The sequence below is a fragment of the Cebus imitator genome, unplaced genomic scaffold, assembly GCF_001604975.1.
Source record: "Cebus imitator isolate Cc_AM_T3 unplaced genomic scaffold, Cebus_imitator-1.0 Scaffold509, whole genome shotgun sequence".
Lineage (NCBI taxonomy): Eukaryota > Metazoa > Chordata > Mammalia > Primates > Cebidae > Cebus > Cebus imitator.
In genome coordinates, this window is record NW_016107824.1 from 630,243 (window position 1) to 653,642 (window position 23,400).

Here is a 23,400-nt window from a genome sequence, read left to right on the forward strand (position 1 = left end):
CCCAGAGCGCCCTACGCACCACTGTCTCAGGGCCCAGAGCGCCCTATCCACCACTGTCTCAGGACCCAGAGCGCCCTATCCACCAATGTCTCAGGACCCTTAGCACACTATCCCCCACTGTCTAAGGACCCTTAGCACACTATGTACCACTAAGGACCCAGAGCCAAGAGGATTTCCTTGGCTTTTACGTCCTTAAAGTGGGAAGTTTTTGCTTTATTCTATTAGTAAAAATCAGGAAAAGGAACACCGGGAAGGACTTCTGCTTTTTCTTTTCTTTTTTTCCCCCGAGACAATCTCACTCTGTTGTTACCTAGGCTGCAGTGCAGTGGCACGATCTCAGCTCACTTCAGTCTATGCCTCCTTAGTTCAAGTGACTCTCCTGCCTCAGCCTCCCAAGTGGGATTACAGGCATGCACTGCTATGCCCAGCTAATTTTTCTATTTTTAGTAGAGAGAAAAATTTAAAAATTTTTTAGGGTTTCACATGTTGGCCAGGCTGGTCTCAAACTCCTGACCTTAGGTGATCCTCCTGCCTCGGCCTCCCAAAGTGCTGGGATTATAGGCCCACACCACTGCGCCCAGCCAGGACTTCCACTTCTTAAATCGTGACGTGAGAACCTGAAGGGCTCAGCGTTCACAGCATCGGGTGAGCCTCAGTGCAGACACCATGAGGCAGAACTGAGAACACAGAGAATGCAAATTCACTCCTTCAGAGTTAAACCTGTGGTGGGAGGAGACGGAGACCGAGTGTTCTGAGACAGGAATAATGCAGGGGAGGGTGGGACGGAGTCAGCATGCAGGCATGTAAACTGGGTGGTGGGTAAGCAGAAGTAGTCAGAGCTTGCTAGGATGTGCGGGGCTGGCCGGCCACAGGCTCTGTGCTCTGAGCCCAAGGACTGGCAAGAGAAGCGGACCCGAGTCTGGCAAATCCGGCTTCCTCTGTGATCTGCTCTATGTCCTATGTCCTTTTCTGCCTTAGTGAAAAGGATGGACAGAAATCACCCTCTCCAGGATCCCACGTGGGCCCATAATGGCCTCAGGCCTGTCTGAGCCTGAGGCAGAGCTGACACTCAGGCGGTGGCTGGGCCCAGCTTTGCCCTCTGTGCTCTTGCCATCACACATAGCCTCCTGCTCCTCCAAGGGTGAGTTCTGGGCTCTGTTCTGAATAGAACCCATCCCAGACCTGCTCACAAAGCCACAGCACGAGGTGGGACACACCAAAGCCCGGGCACCCGCCTCCCAGCTTCTCGCCTAAGGTCACTTCTCGAATACCTGTCTTGACGCAGCTCACAACCCCTCACCTGCAGCACTGACAAAGCTACCTTCAGGGAGGGTTCTCAGACCAGACAGGAGTCTGTAAGTAACTGATGCAGACTGGGGGGTTTCCGCTGAGACTTGCTGGAGAGCTCACATGCGTAGTTCTCAACTGCAGCTTCTATGCCCGTGGCCGCCACCTCCAGCTTCTCCGCCTCCACACAGCTCGCAGGGTCTGAGCGGGGCTGCAAATGCGGGCTCCTAACAGGATCCAGGTGCTCAGGTGACTCTGCCGGTTGGAGGACATGCTTTGAGAACCACCAAATGGAGCTCTGGTGGCTGAGAGGCTGTCTGTGCTGAGAGGTGGCATGCACGGAGCACAGAAAGACCGTATGACCGAGCCATGGGGCTGGGGATGATGCTGCTCTCTGGCGGCCCTAGACACCTTTGGATCAGAACACACTCAATGATGCAGACACCTGCTGCTTCTTCCTGAGGCAGCCTGGCAGTTCTAGGATTACGTGGCCAGCAGTGGTGAGAGACTGCCTCCCGGAGGGGGCCCTGAGGGGAGCCCCTTCTCTGGCGTGCCTGAGACTGTGCAAGGGACAAGAATAAGCCGTCAGGTCAGCACGGCCCCAGGACTGGGCTGGGCTCCATTTCCATCTTCCATGTATATGGCATGGAGATCACGATTCTTTCGGAAAAATCTAAACATACATTGTTTTTAATAACAAAAACTTTACCTGGGGAAATGGGAGTTTATGGAAGAAAACTGAGCAGAAGCCATTTTGGCCTTTACCAGGAGAAGGGCATGTCAGACGTGTGCACCTGAGTGCTGGCACTCTGGCATCACTCCCTCCCTAAGGAATCCAGCTTCTAATAGCAGCTGCAAACAGGGGTGTGTTTTCCCAGACATTCTATTTCAAGCTACTGTTTAAGCTAAGAAAGCTCAACTAGGTCTGAGAGCTCCCTACTCCCTGTAATACGTTTAAAATTTGTCTGCCTCCATGAGAAAACTGCCTGGCTTTACTGTGAGTAGTTGAAAAAAAAAAAAAAAAAAACAAAAACTCAAACCCAGGATAGGCTGGATGTGGGAGTTCATGCCTGTAATCCCAGCACATTGGGAGGCCAAGGCTGAAGGATCGCTTGAGCTCGGAAGTTTGAAGAAACTGCCTGGGCAACACGGTAAGACCTCATCTCTACAAAAAATACAAAAATTAGCTGGGTGTGGTGGTATGTTCCTGTGGCCCCAGCTACTAGGGAGGTTGAAGTAGGAGGATTGCTTGAGCCTGGGGTTGGGGCAGAAGTTACAGTGAGCTGAGCTCATGCCACTGCACTCCAGCCTGTGTGACAGAGCCAAACCATGTTTCAAAACAAACAAAAAACCAAAAACTCACAACGGAACCCAGAACACAGCAACCTAACTGGAAAAACCCAGAGTCAAATCCATGCATCCCTCATAGCACATGTGTGAACACAGCTTGCGTCTACAATATCAGAAAGAACCACCGAAGTCACGTCTCTCTTCTCCTCAGCTAAGAGAACAGCTCACAGCAGCTGAGAACACATGTCAGTGGTGGGGCTGCCTGCAAGTCAGGACACCCGGCCCCCATGAGCCGACACAACCTGCCGGCTCCCCGGGCCTTTCTCGTGCTACCCTGCCTGGACTGCCTGCCCTCCGAGTCCACTGATGCAGGGCTCCACCACGGACAGCAGGCTGGTGTGTACAACTGCTCAGAATCCCCTCCTCAATAAGCATTTCTGAGACCTGATTCTTCCCTCCACTGCTTATTAATCTTCGACCAACAGGAGTGACAGGTGCCATCAACACCAGAGCCAGGATCTCCTTTCCCCTCATGCCTTCTGCATCCCACCCAGGCCGCCACTATCACTCTTGTCCTAGAACCTGTCGGCAGGAGGCTGGGATCCTCTGGGAGTGCAGGCCAGGTTCATTCAGCAGTCCGTTCACACAGCCACTCCAGAACTCCAGCGTCAGACTCCCAAGGGCACAACCCAAACATCTTTTTCCTACAGCACAGCCCAGGTACAGAAGCCAAGCAACTGTTTCAGAGACCCTCACTCACATCACCCATGTGAACATGAGACACGGTTGATGCCTCCAAGCTCTCAGGCTGAAACTGCACCATACACAACCTTTTTGGGAGACAGTTCCAGCTGTCCGTGGGGAATTCTTCAATGCATAAAAGCAGTGCTCAGTTGAGGCATGGAACGTGCTGAAGCTGAAGCTTTGCAGCAGCAGCAGGAGCTCAAGGGGACCGGGTGAGGCCTGGGCTGTGTGCAGAGCATTCTGCACCCTTGCAGAGCTGGGCTGCTCCCCATGAATGCTGAGTCCCAGGACTCAACCCCATGAGATGAGGAAGATGAAGCCAGGGCGGCAACATGAAGCTGTCCCAACACTCCAAGCACTTAGCCACAAAAGAGCAGGAACCATCAGGAAGAGTGATCCGCCCTGGTGCTTTTCTGCCTCACGGCTGAAGGCCGCACGTTTGCACTGACCACCCATCTCCTCAGGAGCTCAGTAGGACACACCCATCCCAAGCGCCAAACCCAGACCCATCAAAAGCTTCACAGACATGTGCGTCCCCGTGACTGAGCTCGGGAGTGTGGTGCTGACCAAGCACCAGCTTCAACTCATCCGTCGCTGACGGCTGCATGCCATGGTACCCCCTCACCCTGCACATGGCACGAGGGGCTCAGGACAGAGCAAGTGGGAGCAGACACTGCCCAGACATCAAGGGTATCAGAGCCACTGTCGTTTAGCACCTCCAGGTGTCCGTGTTCACAAAATGCTTCACAATTAAGCAAAAATTAGTGAACTGAATTGCCCATGTTGTTGCTAAGAGGAAGGCCATCTTGCTGGTTATGTTCACATGTGGAATGCCTGCTGAGCTCACACCACACCCAACACAGAACATGACCAGAGAGCCGAGCCCCAACAAACCAGCACAGGAAGCAGCGAGCGGCCTCACAGGTAGTGACCTGGGGACCAGAAGGCAGCTCAGAGCAACTGGCAATCGGGAACCGAGAACCACAGTGAGCAGACCCGCCCACCAGGGACCACAGAAGGTCAGACAGGTCACTGATGAATGGCCTGCCACACAGGCCAAGCAGAGAGGAAGAGCAAGGAAGCACGAGGATTAAATGATGACAACAGGCTGGCAGGAGCTGACCCGTGTCCTCCACAGCAAGGCCCTGCCTCACCAACCACTCCTGTGCCTGCTGCTGAGACAGCAAGCTGCCTCATGATAGATACTGACCTGTGGACGGTCACAAAGATAACATATGGCAAAGCCTGAACTTGAACCTGCATCTGTCCAAGTTCACGTTCGCTAGGCACCCCCAAAACTCAGCATCTCCCCCAACACAGCAGGACAGGAAGTGCATACCCCAGAACCCACCATCACCTGCCACTACTGCAGGACGGGAAGTTTGCACCCCAGGAAACTGCTTCACCCAGCACATGGCAGGACAGGAAGTTTGCTGCCCAGGAATCAGCATGAACAGCACATTAATAAAATGCAGTGGTTTCAATTTACATCATTTTCCTATTCACATACACAATAAACCAAAATTGGAAGTGACATTCCCCAGCAGTGCTTGTAGTTAGGATATCTAAATGTCTGACAGGTCTAATGGAAGCCAGGACAGAATCCCGTATTCCTGGGTGTAAAAACAAGCAGCCACATTAAGGCTCAGGGCAATTTCTGTACATAAAACTATTACTTAATGCCAGACTTTGCTCCCCAAATAACAAATACAAAAAGAGCAAAGCCACTTTTGGAAAGATATTCCTCACCACCCTCTCCACTCCTGGCACAGACAGAGGCACAATGAAAGGGCAGGAGGGCAGAGAACAGGCTAGCCACAAGCAGGGAGCGCCGTGAGTGGGGAGTACCCTGTTCCGGCCTTATCCCCATCTGGGTGTGGTGGGCACGCAGGGGCGGGAGGGGGCAGCCTTACCTTTTTCCCAGTCTGCTTCTCCACCATGTCGCTGCTGAGGGAAAGGTCTTCCTGCTGTGGTGCTTTAGGGCACCCACCCTTGGGCATCGTCCTGCTCCTCACCTGATCTTCATTTACACGGCTGGCGCTTCATCATCAACCGTCTGCTTCAAAAGAGAGAACACAACATTCATTGAACACAGAGGCAGCATAAAACTCATCTACTCTCACATTGCACTCAACAAACTCAGTAACTCGTCAAAGCAGGCAACTATTCTGATCAGGGTAGGGGCTGGGCCTAGGAAGGGGCATCTCAGGATGTGCCTCCCCAGGTCACCAGCAACGGGAATGGCAGCTTTGAGCAGGAAGGAGAACAGAGAGGGGTCAGGCACTTCATGGCGGCAGAAAGGTACAACTGGCCTGGGGTGTGGCTGTCAGCAGCACCTGGGTCCCACCTGCTACAGACTGCACTCAAAATGGTCAGGCGCCGCAAGGCAGTCCCTTTCCTGCAGGCAGCGCAGGCAAGGTCACAACAGGCAATGCAGTACACAGCCCTCAGGTCTGGCAGGTCAGGTCCACAGCCTCAGCCTCACATCCCATTCGCCACTTGAGAAGCAACTCCTTTCCCCACCAGGCCTGTGCCCTTTGCACACCCAGCTCCCTAACTTGGTGGGCAAGGGGTGTCTTTGAGGGAGTCCCGGCAGCTTCAAGGTCCCAACTCCATGCCCACGAAACCAGATGTTCCCCTGGGCCTCCGGCTCCAGCTCCTAGGTTTCCCAAGAAATCTGAGGACACATACTGTATTAGCCATGTTTTATTTTCTGTATTTAACGAAATTTTGGCATCTTAAAAAGTTTCAGGCCACGGAGAGACTGCCCCTCTCAGGGGTAGCCAAGGGCTCCTATGTAACCCAACCACCTTCTTACCTAACTCCCACACACAAGCCAATCCCTGCCTGAAACCAGTGCAGAGCCAGGTAACGGATATGAGAAAGCATCCCTACAGCACAAAGCCTGCAAGAACTTTCCAGAGTAGCCACTTCTGAACTATTTGCTCTGCTCCATCACACTCTTCCTGCAGAAAACTCAACAGGCAAGGCAGAGGCCTTCCCTGTGCCCTTGCTCCCGACTCCTGGCCGCTCTGGTGTGAAGCGGCCCCTGTAAGATATGCAGTGTGAGCACACTCATTCCTTCCAAGCCTCGTCCTGGTCTCCTCACCATGCCACGCTCAGCATGGACATTCCTGGAGCACGGCCTCCTCCCGGCCTGTGGCCCTTCTAGGTTTCTTCACCACCACAGCCAGGCCTTCCAGCTGCACCTACAAGAGGAATGAGGGGCACACCTACACCCCCTTGCCCAAAGCCACTGTTCCCCATTGAGGTCATCACCACGCCATCCGTTAAAAACATTTCACAGGAACCATATTGTGCAGAGGCCTCTGCTCTGTCACCACAGCAGCCCCACTGTGCATGACCATCAGGGAAGCAGCTTCTGTCCTTGGCCCCCCGTATTTACCCATCATGCTCGTACACCAAGTGTGGCTTTTGAAGCGCAATGTGCAGGTACTCCTGTGAGTGGCAGCTCCACTCTAAGCCTCTCCCACCTCCACCCTGTCAGCTCAAGGATACGCTATGTGCCACCTGCTACTGGACGCAGGCTTGGGTGAGACCACCAGATGCTTCTCTTCCAACATCATCTCAAGACCTGCTTTGTCTTTCCAAAATAAATGATAACATCCCACAAAGTACTGTCTTGGTATTTGACTGGCACAAGAACAGACCCAAAGTTACTCTGGAGAGAGGGACAGGTCTGGTCCACGTATTCACTGCCTGAGGCCTCCACCCATGGTGCAGGTGCGCCAGGTGTTTCTGACAAAATCCCTGACGGCTGAGGCCAAAGACATTTTCTCTATCTGAACCTATGAATTTTACATTCTATTCCAGTTTTCCACCACAAAACTGGAATGTCTCAGCGTGGAGAAATGTCATCTCAACGCCTGACTCAAGGAAGGCTGTTCAAACTCATAGCTATCTAGAAACTCAGTGGCAACATCTAAGTAGAAGTTAAGGATTATCAGGAAGTAAAATTTTACAAAACTCAGACTGCCTGCTGTCAGGATGGAAAAATGGAGCCTTCACCACGGTACAGTCCACTGTCCTGAACTCGGATGTGAGTCTGTGGCCCATGGACACACCCAGAACAGCTCTGGCGTGGTCAGGGCGCAGACCCCACGGCCTACTAACAGTGCTTGGGCCCGACGGTGCAAGGGCTTATCACTTCACTCCTGAAACACCTGGTTCTCTCAGTGTCCCTAGCTTGGGACTGTGCCCAGGCACCTTCCCCAATGGACCAGGGATCTGGAAGTGCACTCAGGAGGTGGAGAAAGTGGGCCACGCCCGCCAGGCGGAACACTTCCCACGGCCTGTATCACACTGAACGCTCCGTTGGCTTGGGAGTGTTGCCCCAGGCACACGCTGTTTTCTGGAAAGAGATGTTTCTCCAGCCACCTGCATGACGATATGGCTATGACCATCCAGGTCACTGCCCTTCCAGGACCCTCCTGTCTGCCTGGCCTTTGCTACAACACATTACTGATGGCGGCGATCTGCTCAAGGCCCTGCAGCCCCAGCCCCAGCCTCTCCATGAACCACCCTTCTCATTACAGTCATCGGGATGGGTGACAGAGCTGAGATGTGCTGCTGAAGCATCTGGGTCAACGTGGATGCCGCTGGTTTGGATGCAGCTGCCATCTAGCCCATCCTATGCCTCCCAGGACCTGTCTGCAGGCACCAGGAGTAGGGCTGGCCAGGCTTACCCCTTGTCATGACATGGCTGAGCCAGCTGAGGCCCAAGGCACCGTCACTCAGCCATGTCAGTGGCTTCTCCCAGCAGTTACACGGCATTCAGGAGCCAAGCCCACGGGTTCGGCTTACTCACGGGCGTTGTCCGAGAGTGGGGGCTGCCATGACGCCTCCGCATCTCCCTGGCAGAGGTGTCACATAGGGCAGTCTTTGAACATATGGGAGTCCCCGCTTTAGACAGTTCCAAGGCTCCCTGGGCCTAGCCCCTGTGCCTTCTCATCACGATGCTCTACAGCCAACCACACAGCAAGGGCACTGGGCCTCACCCCCAAGACAGTGTCTCTTCCCTGGAAGGTGGCTTGGCTGTCCCTGCCTAGACTCCTTTTAAGAGCGGCCTATATCTCCCTCATTTCCAAGTTATCGGGCAAAGTCTATTTTAAACTTGTGACCCTTTGGTCAGGAGGAGAAGAAATGCGCCTCGGGACACTGGGGCTGACTCATGCCCCATGCAGAGCGGCGAGCACGGCCCACGGGAAGGGAAGCGCAGAGCTGCGGCTGAAAGGGCCGGACAGCACCATGGCCCTGACCAGCCCCATGCCACACATTCCCTGTTCCTTCACCTCCAGATGGACGGCAACTGTCCCAGCTCCGCAGGCTGTCAGGGTCACCGAGAGTCCAGGGTGGCCGGAGTCCCCCACATGAGCCAGCGGCACACTCCCTGACGCAGAATCCACAGCACCAATGCTGTGGGTTCAGGAACTTGCCCATTACCTGGCAGCCTCACAGCTGCCAAAACAAGACACAGCTCAACCCAGTGGAGTGGACAATATCTGTGGACAGCTCTGGGATCCAGGGCCAGCTGATGCTGGGCACAGCCGTCCTTGTCCTGTGCCTCTCCATACTGCAAGGGGCCCTGCAACCCACCGGGGCTCCACCTCCCCTACAACCAGGCTCAAGAGACATGACAGGAACAAGGACACTCTGATCCTTCCTGAAGGTGGCATTGAGAGCACTCAGGTGTGAGAGGTGCTGTCAAGACCGGCCCAGGGAAACCACAGGGGAGGCTTCCCAGCATCCTCCACACGCCAGCAAGCACAGAGCCTTCGCCTAAACCAGCCCAGACAGCGCGCCCTCCCCATCCGCACACACAGGAGCCCAACTGCAATTCCCTCTGCTCCGCAGAAGACTCAGCAAGCACCAAAGAGCCTACCTCCAGGACCAAGCCTGACACAGAAGGGGTTACACTGACTGCCATAAGACGAGTCTGGCAAAAACTCCAGGAATTCCAGCCTGATCTGGTCTCTTCAGCTGAGGAGTGAAGAGCAGGAGGCACTGGTGGGGAATCTGGAGCTACCTCTCCTGGGCATCTAGGACCAGAGCTAGTCTAGGATCCTGAAACACCTGTGGGGTGGCGTGGGGTGGGGCTGCCCACAGCACTTCTTGCCAGAGGCCTTGGCATCACCAGGGAGCCTGTGGAACACGGAGACTCACGGGTCCCTGAGACCTTCTGATTCCAACCCTGCACTTTCACACCGTTCTGCTCCGCACACTAACATCTAAGAAGGACCACACGAGAAAAAACCTGTAGTGACGCAATTCCTAAAACTCACAGGAAAAAGAAAAACTTCAGGGCTGAAATCCACCTTGAATAAAAGGATAGAATCTAAGTACAGTGGACTCTTGAACAACCTGGGCTAGAGTCTGCATGCACCATGTGGGTTCACTTATACGCAGATTTTCTTCTGCCGCTGCCATTCCGAAGATGGGGAGACCCATTTCTCCTCTTCCTCTTCAGCCTCCTCGATGTGAAAACAAGGATGAAAGCCTTTTACTGAGATCGCTGCCGCGCGAGGCCTAGGTCTGTTTTCTCCTCATGATCATCTTAGTAGTTTTGCTTTTCCAGCTTGCCTTACCCTAATGGTGAGAGTACAACACGCATAACATACAAAACGTCTGTGACTGGCTTTATGTGATCGGGAGGCTCTGGTCAACAGGAGGCTGTTACTTAAGCTTAGGGAAGTTAAATGTTATATACAAATTTTCAACTGCACAGGAGATTGGTGCCTTCAACTCCTGTGTCGTTCAAGGGCTTGCTGTAATTTGTATTAAAACATCAAGCCCCTTCCACCTGCGTGACTCTCTCTGCCTCAACAGACAACGTTACTCTCCACACGTCAAATTCAGATTTGTCTTACAGAGTGTTTTGATAGAACAGGGCTTTTAAACATGTCCTGGGCAAATGCTCCTCTCCTTGCATAAGTTAACAACTCCACCGACCACTAGTTTGTTTACCTACCGTTTAAATATTGAATGGTGCCCAAAGTCCCTGAGAAGGGATGTGTTTCAGCCCCCTCCCCCTCACACAGGCACTTGGTCTCAGAGGCCCAGGAGGAGGGAAGCGCCCTCATGCAGAGAAGTCAGAAGTGGGGTGGAAAAAGGGGTGGGAGAAAGCTGTCCAAGAACTGTTCAATCCCAGTTCCAATTCTAAAGACAGGAGCACACTCATGATTGAGAGAATCAAACGTCAAAGGGCTGTCTACCTTGTGGGGACACTGGGGAGGGTAGGGAAGGGGAGTGAGGAGAGGCTGGAAGGAGCAGTCCTGCATGGCTCCAGGCTTGCGCCTCCTTAGCCCTGGGCACAGCCCGGCATGGAGAGGAGGCCAGGTCTGCCTGTAGCACACAAGGCCATGCTCCAAACACCTTATCTTTCTTTTTGAGGGGTTCATTTTGTTTGTCTGAGACAGGATCTCATTCTTTCGCCCAGGCTGGAATGCAGCGGTGTGATCACGGCTCACTGCAGCTGCTGCCTCCTGGGTTCAAGCCATCCTCTCACTTGAGCCTCCCGAGTAGCTGCGAGTACAGGAGTGGTGGTGCACGCCTGTAATCCCAATTACTCGGGAGGCTAAGGGAGGAGAACCGCTTGAACCTGGGAGGTGGAGGTTGCAGTGAGCCGAGATCACACCACGGTGTGATCAGCCTGGCGACACAGCGAGGAGGCCTGTCTGCCCTTCCACTATGTTGCATGAGAAAATGCCAGGAACCAAATCTGCCAGCACCTTGATCTCAGGCATGTCACCCTCCAGAACCATGAGACACAGATTTCTGCTTATTTATAAGACACACAGGATCTGTGGTTTTCTTGTTACAGTGGCAGGGACTGCCCCCACCTCCCCACCCTCTGTTCCAAGGCACATAGGCTCTCTGCTGCAGCCCCGTTCTCCACATGCGGCCCCTATTCCACTTCCATTTTCTGTTACCACAGGGTGGGAAGCGCCAGGGCATTCTGCATCTCTGACCTCTGCTTTGGTCACACACACGCATGCTCAGCCACCAGGCTGCATGAAACATACAGAAGCCCCCTTGCTCGAGAAACATGAACTATCCAACACAAACACGGACACAGGAGTTACGTGGGCACCTTACAGAGGAGGGGAGCCAGGAGGGCGGCAAGTGGGTGCAAAGTTCTCAACTACATCAGTCATTAAGAGAATCCAAAGTAAAACCAACGTAAATGCGATGATTACTGCGGAGTGTCAACTTCACTGGATTGAAGGATGTGAAGTATTGTACCTGGGAGTGTCATGAGGGTGTTGCCAAAGGAGATTAACATTTCAGTCAGTGGACTGGGAGAGGGCACAGCCACCCTCAGTCTGCCTGGGCACCGCCTAATCAGTGACCAGCGCAGCTACAATAAAGCAGGCAGAGGAACGTGGAAGGACGGGACTGGCTGAGTCTTCCGGCTTTCTCCCCTGCTGGGTGCTTCCTGCCCTCAAACATCAGATGCCAAGTTCTTCAGCTTTGGGACTCTTGGGCCGACACCAGTGGTTTGCCGGGGCACTCGGGACTTTGGCCACAGACTGAGGGCTGCACTGTCAGCGTCCCTACTGTTGAGGTTTTGGGGCTCGGACTGGCTTCCTGGCTCCTCAGCTTGCAGAGGGCCTATTGTGGGACTTCACCTTGTGATCATGTGAGCCAATACTCCCAATAAACTGCCCTCCACATATGCATTGATCCATTAGTCGTGTCCCTCTAGAGAACCCTAATACACACAAGTATTGGTGATGAGGTAGAAAAAACGGAAACCGACCCATTCTCATCAGGGCAACCTCACGAACCTGGCGCTCCCTACTCAAATTGGACATAGGCATGCCCCAGCAATGCCACTGGGGACATACACTTCAAAAGAAAGGCAGGCGCACACACACCTGAGACAAGCATGAAATGCTTCACAGCAGTAGGGTTTGCAGCACGCCACTGGATGTGAGGATGGAACACTACACAGCAGGGAAAGCACACACGTCACGGCATGAAGCAACCCCACAGATAATGTTGAGGAACCCTGTCTCTACAAAAATTTAACGACTAGCCAGGCACTGTGGTGCATGCCGTCCAGCCTCAGCTACCCAGGAAGCTGAGGCAGGAGGATCACCTGGAGGGCCCAGGGGGTCTAGGCTGCAGTGAGCCAAGAGCAGCTGGCTCTGACTGCACTCCAACCTGGCTGTTGCAGTCAGACCCAGACCCTGTACCTCCCTCCTCTCTCTCTCACACACACATAATAATAATAATCATATTGGGGACAAAAACACTCGGCATATTCACATAAATTCCCGAAAATAGCAAACTACAGTACTTAGGGACGCGTACTTAGTCGACATCACGAAAGTGTGGATAACGGCTGTCTGGGCGGACTGGGAACTGGAAGTGAGGGTGAAACCGAGGGTGTTCTGAGTCAAGGTTGCAGAGGCGTCTGCTTTGCCGTCTGCTGAGTCATACATTTGTACCGTGTGGACGTGCCAGTGCTGTGCTGCCTTTCAGCTAAAGTATGGTTTTAGGGAGACAGAGGTAAAGGCCACACTATGCCCTGGCTGCAGAACCTGTCTTCTCAGGGGGTCCTGGCCCTGAGGAAGAAGGACTGCATTGCCCTGCTAGGCCCTGCTGGGAACCACAGGGGCAAGGGCATGACGAGGGAGCAACCTGAGGCTTCCCAGCCCATTGGGAAGGCCTGGTCACGCCCAGCACACACTATGCGGTAGGACAGGGAGCTAGCTAGGAACCTGACAAGGGGACACACAGCTCTCTGAAGCTGGAGGGGAAGAAGAGCAAGGAAAACGCTTCTCTTACACAGAAGGCATCAAGATATAAACTAAACATGATGAAGACAAAGAAATGTAGGCGTGTGTGTTAAAGGTACAACTGCATAGCTAAAAATAATCACAGCCATAAGGCACAGACGGCAGATGGAGGGTGAGTCAGCAGATATCCTCCCAGGCTTGCAAGAGTGGAAATAAACACACGGAAGTGACCAGCAGAGAGAAACACGCAGGGAAGAGGAAGGTTAGAAAGGTCATGAGTGTCATGCACCGCTGCTGGTAACTCAGAGAAGGATGGCCCGCAGAAGGGGTGCAGCCACCCTGCAGCACGAGGTGCACACCACTCAACACAACCTGCCACCCATTGCTTACAGGGCCAGGCATGGTGGCTCACCCCTGTGGTCCCAGCGACTCAGGAGGCCAAGGCAAGGGGGTTCATTTGGGTCCACGAGTTCAAGACCCAGGCAATGTAGGGAGGTATCATCTTTACAAACACATCAGAAAATCAGCCAGCTGAGGTTTTGTGCATCTGTAATCCCAGCTACTCGGGAGCCTGAGGCAGGAAGACCACTTGAGCCCAGGAGATCAAGGCTTCAGTGAGGTGAGATCACACCACTGCACTCCAGGCTGGGTGACAGAGCAAGACCCTGTGTGAAAAAACCCAAACCCCAAACCAAAACAACACAACCAGGACACGAAAGTGTGCCTGGACGAGAGCAGTGCACTGCAGCGCCTCCTAAGAAAGGGGCTACACACGAAGCTCCCCGCCAGGGGCTGATGGTGGCATCCAGGCACATCTGCACATGGAGCTGACAGGATAAATGAGGATCTACAGATACACGACCATGTGGGGAAGCAGAAGAAAGCAGAAAAATCTGTACAGGTTTAGAAATTCGTAGGTACACCTACGCTTCTGGTAACAGGAGCGTAGAATATGTAAAACATGTAAGGCTGGCTCAACAATCAATCAATCAGTCGTCATCAACCAGGCCAACAGCTAAAGAAAAAAATTCACATAATCACAACTGGTGCAGAAAATCATCTGATAAAATTCAAAACTCATGATAAAAATTCCTAGCAAAACAGGAGTGTGGAGAAACATCCTCAACACAGTAAAGGCCATCTACCAAGAGCTCGGGGCTAGCATGACCAAGAGTGACGTGCTGAGGGCTGCCACTCAACACTCAACAGAAATCTGGCCGGCACGGTGCGGACTGGGAAGTAGATGGAATGGCATATAAGGCAGAAAGGAAGAAATGGAAGAAAGATGGCATACGTGCACATGTCGAAAATCACAAGGAAGCTGTCGAAAATCCCGAGAAACTTGATTTAATAGAGTTCAGCAAGGCCACAGAATCCAAACCCATCCTAATTCTACACCCTAGCAATTATCATATGAAAACAAGAAATAAAGACACAGTACCATTTATAGTTGCTCCAAATAAAAATAAAATGCTTAGGTTCAAATGGAACAAAACTATAAAAACCTATACAAATTTTAGGAAAAACACAGGAGAAAATCTTTAGGACCTAGGGCCAAAGTCAGACAAGGCACCAAAGCACAATCCAAAGAAGAAAAAAATCGATAAACCACCTTGACAAAATTAAATCTTTTGCTCTATGAAAGATCTAGTTTAAAGAGTGCAAAGACAAACTTCAGACACGGAAAAATACCTGCAAATCACAAGTCAGATGGTACACTTATATGCAGAAGAAAGAAGTATCAAACAACAAACCAACATTAATTCGAAAATAAGAGAAAAGATATAGTCATTTCCGAAGAGGTATGCACGGTGAACAAGCACATGAAAAGACACTCAACATCCTAAGCCATTAGGGAAATGAAACTTAAAACCACAGTGAGACATTACTACACAGCTATGGGAACAGCTGAAATACAAGGTAGGAATGAATGCTGGAGAGGAAGGAGCATAGCTGAACTCCCTCACTTGCTGCAGGGAGGGGGAGTGGTGCTGCTGCTCTGGAGGACAGCGAGGCAGTGCCTCACAAACCCAAGTGTACACCTGACACCTAACAAGACGACTGCACTCCAGGGCATTTATCTGAGAAATGGAGCCTCATACGCACACAAAGACCTACTAGTAACAGACAACAGGGAAAACCCTTCAACAGCTGTCCCAGTAATGTCCTTCGAACTGGGTTTCCTTCACACCATGGCAGCCCCTCAGCAATGAAAGGAATGGCTATGGATACACCCAAGAGCGCTGGCGAATCTGCAGAGGACAGGACACTGCTGAGTGAGTGCAAAAAGCCCATCTCGCAGGTCACTCCCTGTGAGACTCCTGGCAGCTGGCTTCCTCCAGGACAAACAGGTGGGACCCCGTGAGGAGGCTCTAGGACCAGGTATCCAGGATACAGCTGGTGGGATCTGAACAGAGTCTGGGGTCCAGTCAACATGTCTTCCAACGTAACATTCCCGACCACCAGGGGACGCTGGGGAAGGGAACATGAGGCTCTATAATTTTTTCAACTTCCTTTGAGTCTACAATGATTTCAAAGGGGTAAAAAAACACAAACAAGGGGTACATGGAAACTTCCATGGGTGATGAAAATATTCTATATGTCTACGTGATGGTGTTTTCCCAACGGTATGCATTTCCCAAAACCCACTGAACTGCACATTTAAAATGGGTGAATTTTATGTCATTCATAATCCAATAAAGCTGTTAAAAAATTTCCTAGTACCAAAAAAAAAAAAAAATTAATTCTCACAGAAAGGAAGAAGAAATACAGTTAAAAAAAAATAAGGTAGAAGTTAAGCTTCCTTTCATAAACTTTGTTTTGTGTATTTGGCTTTGGAATCATGCATTTTACATCATTTAAACCATTAAATATAAAATGAGACTGGGCATGGTGAATCCCAGCACTTTGGGAGAGCGAGGAGTGGGGATCACTTGAGGTCAGGAGTTTTGAGCCGAGATCGCACCACTGCATTCTAGCCTGGGCAACAGACAGAGTGAGACCTTGTCTCAAAAACAGAATGTAAAAACTTAAATCTTCACATTATAAACATTTTAATAATGTTTAAAATAATTTAAATATATCTGACATTAAATATTAACATTTAAAGGGTTTAAAACATTAAGCATAAAGATACAAAAAGCAATCTCTAAACCTCCAAAAGGGAAGAGGAAGCAATACACTTAGCTGTGTGTTGGGCAAGGGGCAGAAGAGAGAGCATCTGTCAACAGTGACCAGGAGCCAACACCACACCATAAAAACATTCCTGACACCATGCAGCTTCTGGGTGGGAGGGCTCTGGGGACCTGGCTCAGGATATGAGTCAGGTGCTAGTGGGGCCAGTATGGTGGGAGGGGCTGCTCCCCAGGGGGCTGCTCCCGTGGTTGGGGGCAGGACGGGGGGAGGGGGAGCCTGTTGCTGGTTCTGGCAGAAAGCCTGAGTTCCTTCGTGCACAGACAGGCTGTAGATGTGTGGACACGTCCATGGGGCTGCGTGAGGGTCCTCGTGACATAGCAGCTGGCTTCCCCAGGACAGTGACTGATGGGTGGCAAGGAGGAAGTCAGGGCACCTCTTGTATCAGAAGTCCCATGGCTTCACTTCCACCTCATCCGGTTCCTCCTCAGTGAGTTACAATGTGCAGCCCACACTCAGCAGAGAATGACGCTCTACCTTCTGAAGGACGGCAGACCGAAGATTCTGTGGACATTCTTTAAACTTTTACACAAGTGGCTTTTGATGAAAACCTAACAATCTCACTGTACAGTTCTAGTTAGTGCTAAATGCCCTGAGGACAAAAATTAAAAATTTAAAAAATATCATAAGCAAAAAACCTTCTTTTATTTTTATTTTTTGGAGACTGAGTCTCACTCTGTTGCTCAGGCTGGAGTACAAGGGTGTGATTTTGGCTCACTGCAACCTCCGCCTCCTGGGTTCAAGCGATTCTCCTGCCTCAGCCTCCCAAGTAGCTGGGATTACAGCCACGCACATCACCACGCGCAGCTAACTTTTGTATTTTAGTAGAGACAGGATTTCACCCTGTTGGCCAGGCTGGTCCTCAACTCCTGACCCCATGATCTGCCCACCTTGGCCTCCCAAAGTGTTAGGATTACAGGTGTGAGCCACTGTGCCTGGCCAAATCTTCCTATTTTCAATAATAATATTGTTGGTGGTTATGTTAGAATTATTCTGAGATTGTTCAGTATACAGTTTGCAATGATGGCCGTGCACGGTGGCTTGCACCTGTAATCCCAGCACTTTGGGAGGCTGAGTTGGGTGTATCACTTAAGGTCAGGAGTTTGAGACCAGCCTGGCCAACACGGTGAAACCCTGTCTCTACTAAAAATACAAAAATCAGCCGGGTGTGGTAGCGTGCTCCTGTAGTCCCAGCTGCTCAGGAGGCTGAGGCAGGAGAATTGGTTGAGCCTGGGAGGTAGAGGTGGAGTGTGCCACTGCACTCCAGCCTGGGCAACAGAACGAGATGCTGCCTGAAAAAAAAAAAGTCACTGTTTTGAAAATTGTTAAGGGCAATCAAACATTTATTATTCTTACACATAAGCTGTGCCTCAACCTGACAAAGAATGGGAGGGAATGATTTCTACACACAAATATTCCAGCAACAAGAGAATGGCAGAGTCACAGCATCACCACACGCAAGCCTAATTAATCAGTGGAGCCAAGCAATCAGCATCCATGCAGGGTTCCCTGACAAAAAGGGACGCAGCCAGATGCTGTGTGTGCCCTACTGCAAAATGATGAACCCTATGAAGCAGTCTTGCCAAAAAAAGAACAAAAAAAAAACACCAATACAAGTGAACCTGAATCTCACCATGCCTCTAGATCCAAATGCCAATGCACAGGTCCCTCAGGGACAAGAGAGATGCGTGATGCCACCACGGAACGTTCCGTCCAGACTGGAGGAGACTCTCAGAGCTAGGCAGGCAATGACCACAGCTTTAAGCTACGTGGAACCACTAAGCACTGGACGTTTAATACACTCTGATTTCAAAGACTTAATACCAAAACAATTCCACGAATACTTTTCATATTGATTACATGTTAAAATGACAGTATTTTGGTATATGCTAGGTTTGATGAAATACTTTTTTTTTTGAGACGGAGCCTCACTCTGCCCCTGAGACTGGAGTGCAGTGGCACTATCTAGGCTCACTGCAACCTCTGCCTCCCAGGTTGAAGCAATTCACTTGCCTCAGTCTCCTGAGTAGCTGGGACTACAGGCATATGCCACCAAGCCCGGCTAATTTTTTTAATTTTAGTAGAGATGGGGTTTCACCACATTGGACAGGCTAGTCTCAAACACTTGACCTCAGGTGACCCGCCTGCCTTGGCGTCCCTAAGCGCTAGGATTACAGGCATGGACCACCATACCTGGCCTGATAAAATGCATTCTTAATATTAACTTCATGTGTTTCTTTTTACTCTACAATGAAGCTAATAGAAAATTTAAAAGTAGGTACACAGTTCACATCATATACCCAACAGACAGAACAATTCTACGGGAAAAAAGGCCCAGATCTCTGACAAATGGAGGAAAACAATCCAAGAGAAAACAACATAGGGAGAGTTTATGGATTAAAAACTTAAAAGACATGGATTAAAGACATAAAAGAATCTTAGTGTATAGACCTTGTATGGAAACCAGTTCAAACTCAGAACTGTTTAAAATGGTCCACTTAGGACAGAGCGTTGTGATAGCACCAGGTGTGTGGTAACACTGAGGAAGTTCAGGCACCCGAGGATTCACCACCGAAACAGAGATATTTATAGATATATAGCGAGACACAGGATCTCCTCTGTCGCCCAGGCTGGAGCGTAACAAAACAATCAAAGTCCTGGGCTCAAGGGATCTTCCTGCCTCAGCTTCCCAAAATACTGGGGCTACTGGCGTGAGCAGCCACACCTCGCCTGTGAGCTCTTTTAATTTTTATTTAGTCTAATATACGGTGATGGTTTCGATTGTTTTCTGCGGATGCAATGCTCCAGTCTCGGGGTTTGGTTCTGGGTAACGGGATGGGATGCCTCTGGCAAGTGGAACCCAGAGGCTGGGAACTGTCCTCATCACTGTATTCACCACACTCTCTGTTAAGAAGGGCATACAGCACTTTGAATAAAAATTATAAAACTTAGTAGGGTGCAGTGGCTCATGCCTGTAATCCCAGAACCAGGAGGCTGAGGTGGGAGGATCACTCGAGCCCAGGAGTTTTGAGACCAGACTGGGCAATAAGCAAGACCCCATCTCTATAAAAAATGATAATAAAAATTTTAAAACTCAAAAGACAAAATGCCAGAAAACTTCAGAATGTGTCAGAGAAATGACTCCTTTATGTATTAAAGAATGCTCATAAAAAAGGAGCATTTCACAAGCAGCCTACAAACATTGAAACAAACAAAAAACTAAAATCCCAACTCATACAGAACACCGTGAACACTCTTCAATTCTGTGAAGTCCTGGGATGGCTGAAGCATCTTTGGTGTTTCAGAAGGAAACCCCAAGCCCCCGAGGGCAGAGATGCCTGAGTTCCATGTGTCCCCCCAGGCTGCCACCACCTACACCTGCAGATGGGGATGTAGGAGCAGCACTGGAGAGAAATGGCACTTGCAGCCCAAGACAAATGCATGAAAACTCTCACCTCATCCACTCACTGATTCTCACCAACTTCTATAAAATGAGGACAAGAACACATTCTCTTAAAGGATCTTGTGGGGATTCGATGAAAATGTACTTTGTAAACAGTAAAGCACTACCTAAATCCACGTTATCACCCTGTCAACGGCTTTAGAAAAAAGCAGAGGACAAACACAAGGAGAGAGGTGCTGAGAGGCAGGCAGGGTTCCCTGGGCCTGGTCTGCAATGCCCTCTCCGACGCAGGGAGCTGCTAGAGAGGAAAGCACCTCACTGCCCTGATCTCCATAGTTTCACTCTCCACACCACTTAGGAGGCTGTCCAGGTGCAAGTGAGAAAGAAAGCAATTCACTTAGAAACTTCCATTTCTTTCCTTTATACTCATATTTTGTGTGACTCCTTAGGGCTGCTTTGTTTTTTAATGCAAGGGTCCACAGTACAGAACGTAATTACAAACTCTAGAAACAAGAGCTGCAACAGAACAGAGGTGCTGCCCCACGGTTTTCAGTGGCTTTCCCATCCAGCACACCTGGGGGATCTGACACGTGGTCCCCCAGAGTAACAGGGAAGCCCCAGGGAACAAGGGTCCCCTGTGGAGCACGCACAAATGCCTACCTGACTCAATATCACTGGACTCAGTGTCCAAGCTCAACAATGCTCTGGGAACTCTACTACAAAGACACAGTACTGCATCACAACTTTTGGGTCATGACTAAGGTCAATTCCAGAGTCATTTTAGCATGTTAAAGAGCCATTTAAAATTAAAAAATATATATTTTTTAAAGCAGCTTTAGGTTTACAGCAAAACTGAGCATGAAGTACAGAGGGTTCCCCTGCACCCCTGGCCTCAGAAACCCAAAGAGAGTGGCTGTTTGTTGCAGTCGTGACCCCCTGGACACAGCGTCATCACCCACAGGCCACACGACCTCAGGGTCCAGCTGCTGCTGTGCAGCGTATGGTTTGGACGCACATATCCTGACGTGGACCCACGGCTATGGTATCATGCAGAGTAGGGCATTCACTGCCCCAGGGCCCCCGTGCTCCTGCTACACATCCCTCCCTCCCTCCCTCCCTCTCCGCAGCCCCCGGCATTGCTGATCTTTGTGCATCTCCACAGTTTTGCCCCTTCCTGGATGTCACAGAGTAGGAACCCTACAGAGCGTCGTCTTTGTAGCTATGCTGCTTTCACTCAGCAGCGTGCAGCTGCCGGCCCAGCGTGCATTTACCGTCCCTCCATGTCGTTCCAGGGCCTGGCAACTCACTTGTTTTTGTAGCATCATAATACTCCGTTGTCTGGATAGACCTTGGGTTACTGATCCATTCACCCCTGCAGGACATCTCGGCTGCTTTCACGTTTTGGCAATTATGAATAAAGCCTTTTTGTGACAGTGAAATAATACAGAACAGAAAATATCCGGGGGCACTGAACACACCATCGTGGAAACAGAGAGTATTATTTTGTGAGCATGTTCCCAGTACGTGGGGTGTTATGTTATGAACAGAGAGGTAAACTACTTTTCTCACAACTGGAAGTAGTGGGGACAATTCAAACGCTGCCCTAACTGGTTGCGAGCCCTCAATTTGCGGTCAGATATATGTTGGTTTCTGAATCTACAAAATACAGAAATAAGGCCAGGTGTAGTGGCTCGCGCCTATAATCCAAGCGGTTTGGGAGGCTGAAATGGGTGGACTGCTTGAGCCCAGGAGTTCAAGACCAGCCTGGGTAACATGATGAAACCCTGACTCTACAAAACAAATTAGCCAGGTTTGCAGCCGGGGCAATAGAGTGAGATGTTGTCTTTAAATAAAATAATTAAGAATTAAAAAAAAAAAAAATGAGAAAACACTGTTCCCAAGCTGCAAGCTGCAAGCTCAGGACAATGTCGATGCCCAGCTTGGCACTCATCAATGACCTTCACAATCCCTGTTGACTGGGAGTGTATTGCCAATATGGCTAAGTTTCTGAAGTTGGTGACATCTGAGGGTACTCCAAGACTGAATGCAAAGAACCTGCTCTCAGGTTCTGAGTTGAGTCCACCTCTTCTCATTCCTCCAAGCCTGCCCTTCTCTGAGGAGCCCTCTCTTCCTCCACCGCTTTCCTTCCTCTCAGAAAGCGGGGTCCCGCCATTTCCAACCCCAGGGTGGCAAAGGGATGGGAAAATGCACTACCGATGTGGGCAGCCAACAGGCGGCAGGCTGTGGGGCCCATGAGAAGTAGCCAGACCCTGACCCACAGCTAGCAGAGCCCAGCACAGGCTCAGCCATGCTCCATGAGAGGCCACAGCTCAGGAGCATCCCAGGCACACCCCGGTGAGGGCAGCACAGGCCGCCTACCACGTCACACCACACTCAACTGTGCAAAACACCCTCCAACTGCAAAAGGCTGAAGTGTCCACCAGCAGAAGAGCAAATGAGTGCAGGGAAACCACAATGTCGGGGCATGCAGGTGTCCACAGACAGCACGCTGGATGCCAAGAGCCAAACACAAGTGTGTTTGCTGTGGCTTCTGCATGCATGAGGGCCTTGTGCAATTAGGGGCCAGGCAGAAACTCAAGAATCAGGGTAGAGGAAAGGTCCAGGAGGAATCCTGTACCTTCACTGGGTGGTCGCACAGGTACATGTGACATGAACTCTATCATGTGCACCTAAGATTTGTGCCATTTGCTGCACAGATGTTATACCTCAAAGAACAATAAAGAAAAGACTAAGACTGATTGCTGACCACTTCCCCAAATAACTAACCAAGACACACCCGATGCCCTGTGTGCGGCCTGTGGAGGCACTGTGAAGAGCACAGCAGTGAGCTCAGTGCATGCCTTCCCCATGGTCCTGGCATTCCATGGAGGCTCAGATGCGGGGCCGGGCCTGTGTGACAGCCTCACACTACCCCCATTCCCGGAAGAGACCAGTACACCCCAAAGCAGGGGTTGCAATTGGGCCACACAGAGCAGGCTCCAGTTCCTTCCAGCACAGGACCAAATCCACACTAGGGCATCTGTGAGTCCTACAGATCCCAGAGAAGCATGGGAGCACCTCGAGGCCTCTGCATTCAGGGGTCTCTGCCATCCTGAGTCTCGGGTAAGTGGGTTCCCATCTAGCACACAGTAGGCAAGACACAGATGCTCTCCTTATGAAGGCCATACTGCTCTGATGAAAGCCTGTGCGTGCTGCCTCAGGACCGCTGTAACAGAGCAGCGAGTGATGTCGCATTGGCAGGGAACCTTTAGTTTGCAAAGCCTGTCACACACACAAGTCGAGGTAAGAAGTCTGTGTCTGCACCTCAGCTGAGGACAGAGCACATGGGTGCCCAGGGGCCTGCAAACAGCAAGGACTAAGGCATCACTGACTGTGAGAGGGGACAGTGTCAGTTCTTACAAGCTTGTGTTATGGTTTGACCCAAAGAGTACCTGTGAGTTTCCCCTACAGCCTGTGCTTCTAAAGGGCTAGGAGAAACAGTGGGGCAGGATCCCCAAAAGCTGGTGGCTTGCTGGCCAGACCCCTGTCTGTGCTGAGGCATGCACCACAGACATGACCATGCACCATACTTCGAGATGCCCTGTGACTCTCTCAGATGGGTCTTTTATTAGCATTTCTAAATTAAGAAGCGAGGGCCAACATCACAGGAAACCTTAGATACTATTCCTGGCAGGTGGTTTGCAAAAGCTTTAACTGTTA

The 23,400-nt window shown here is 50.9% G+C and overlaps 1 protein-coding gene across 9 annotated transcripts in view; it reads right to left on the minus strand.

The window, feature by feature from the left end:
* The window catches only part of ANKRD11 (ankyrin repeat domain 11), a 228,687-nt gene that overhangs the window by 45,302 nt on the left and 159,985 nt on the right, over window positions 1-23,400 (minus strand). For 4 of the 9 annotated variants that reach the window (XM_017513945.2, XM_017513941.2, XM_017513944.2 and 1 more), the window contains one exon: window positions 5,235-5,377. Coding sequence is in view for 4 of the 9 variants with exons in the window: in XM_017513941.2 (XP_017369430.1) it covers window positions 5,235-5,321 (87 nt within the window). In the remaining 5 variants the exon portion in view is untranslated. Of the gene's footprint in view, window positions 1-5,234; window positions 5,381-23,400 lie in introns of those variants that run through there. The other 5 variants (XM_017513943.2, XM_017513938.2, XM_037733255.1 and 2 more) reach the window with 2 other exon arrangements.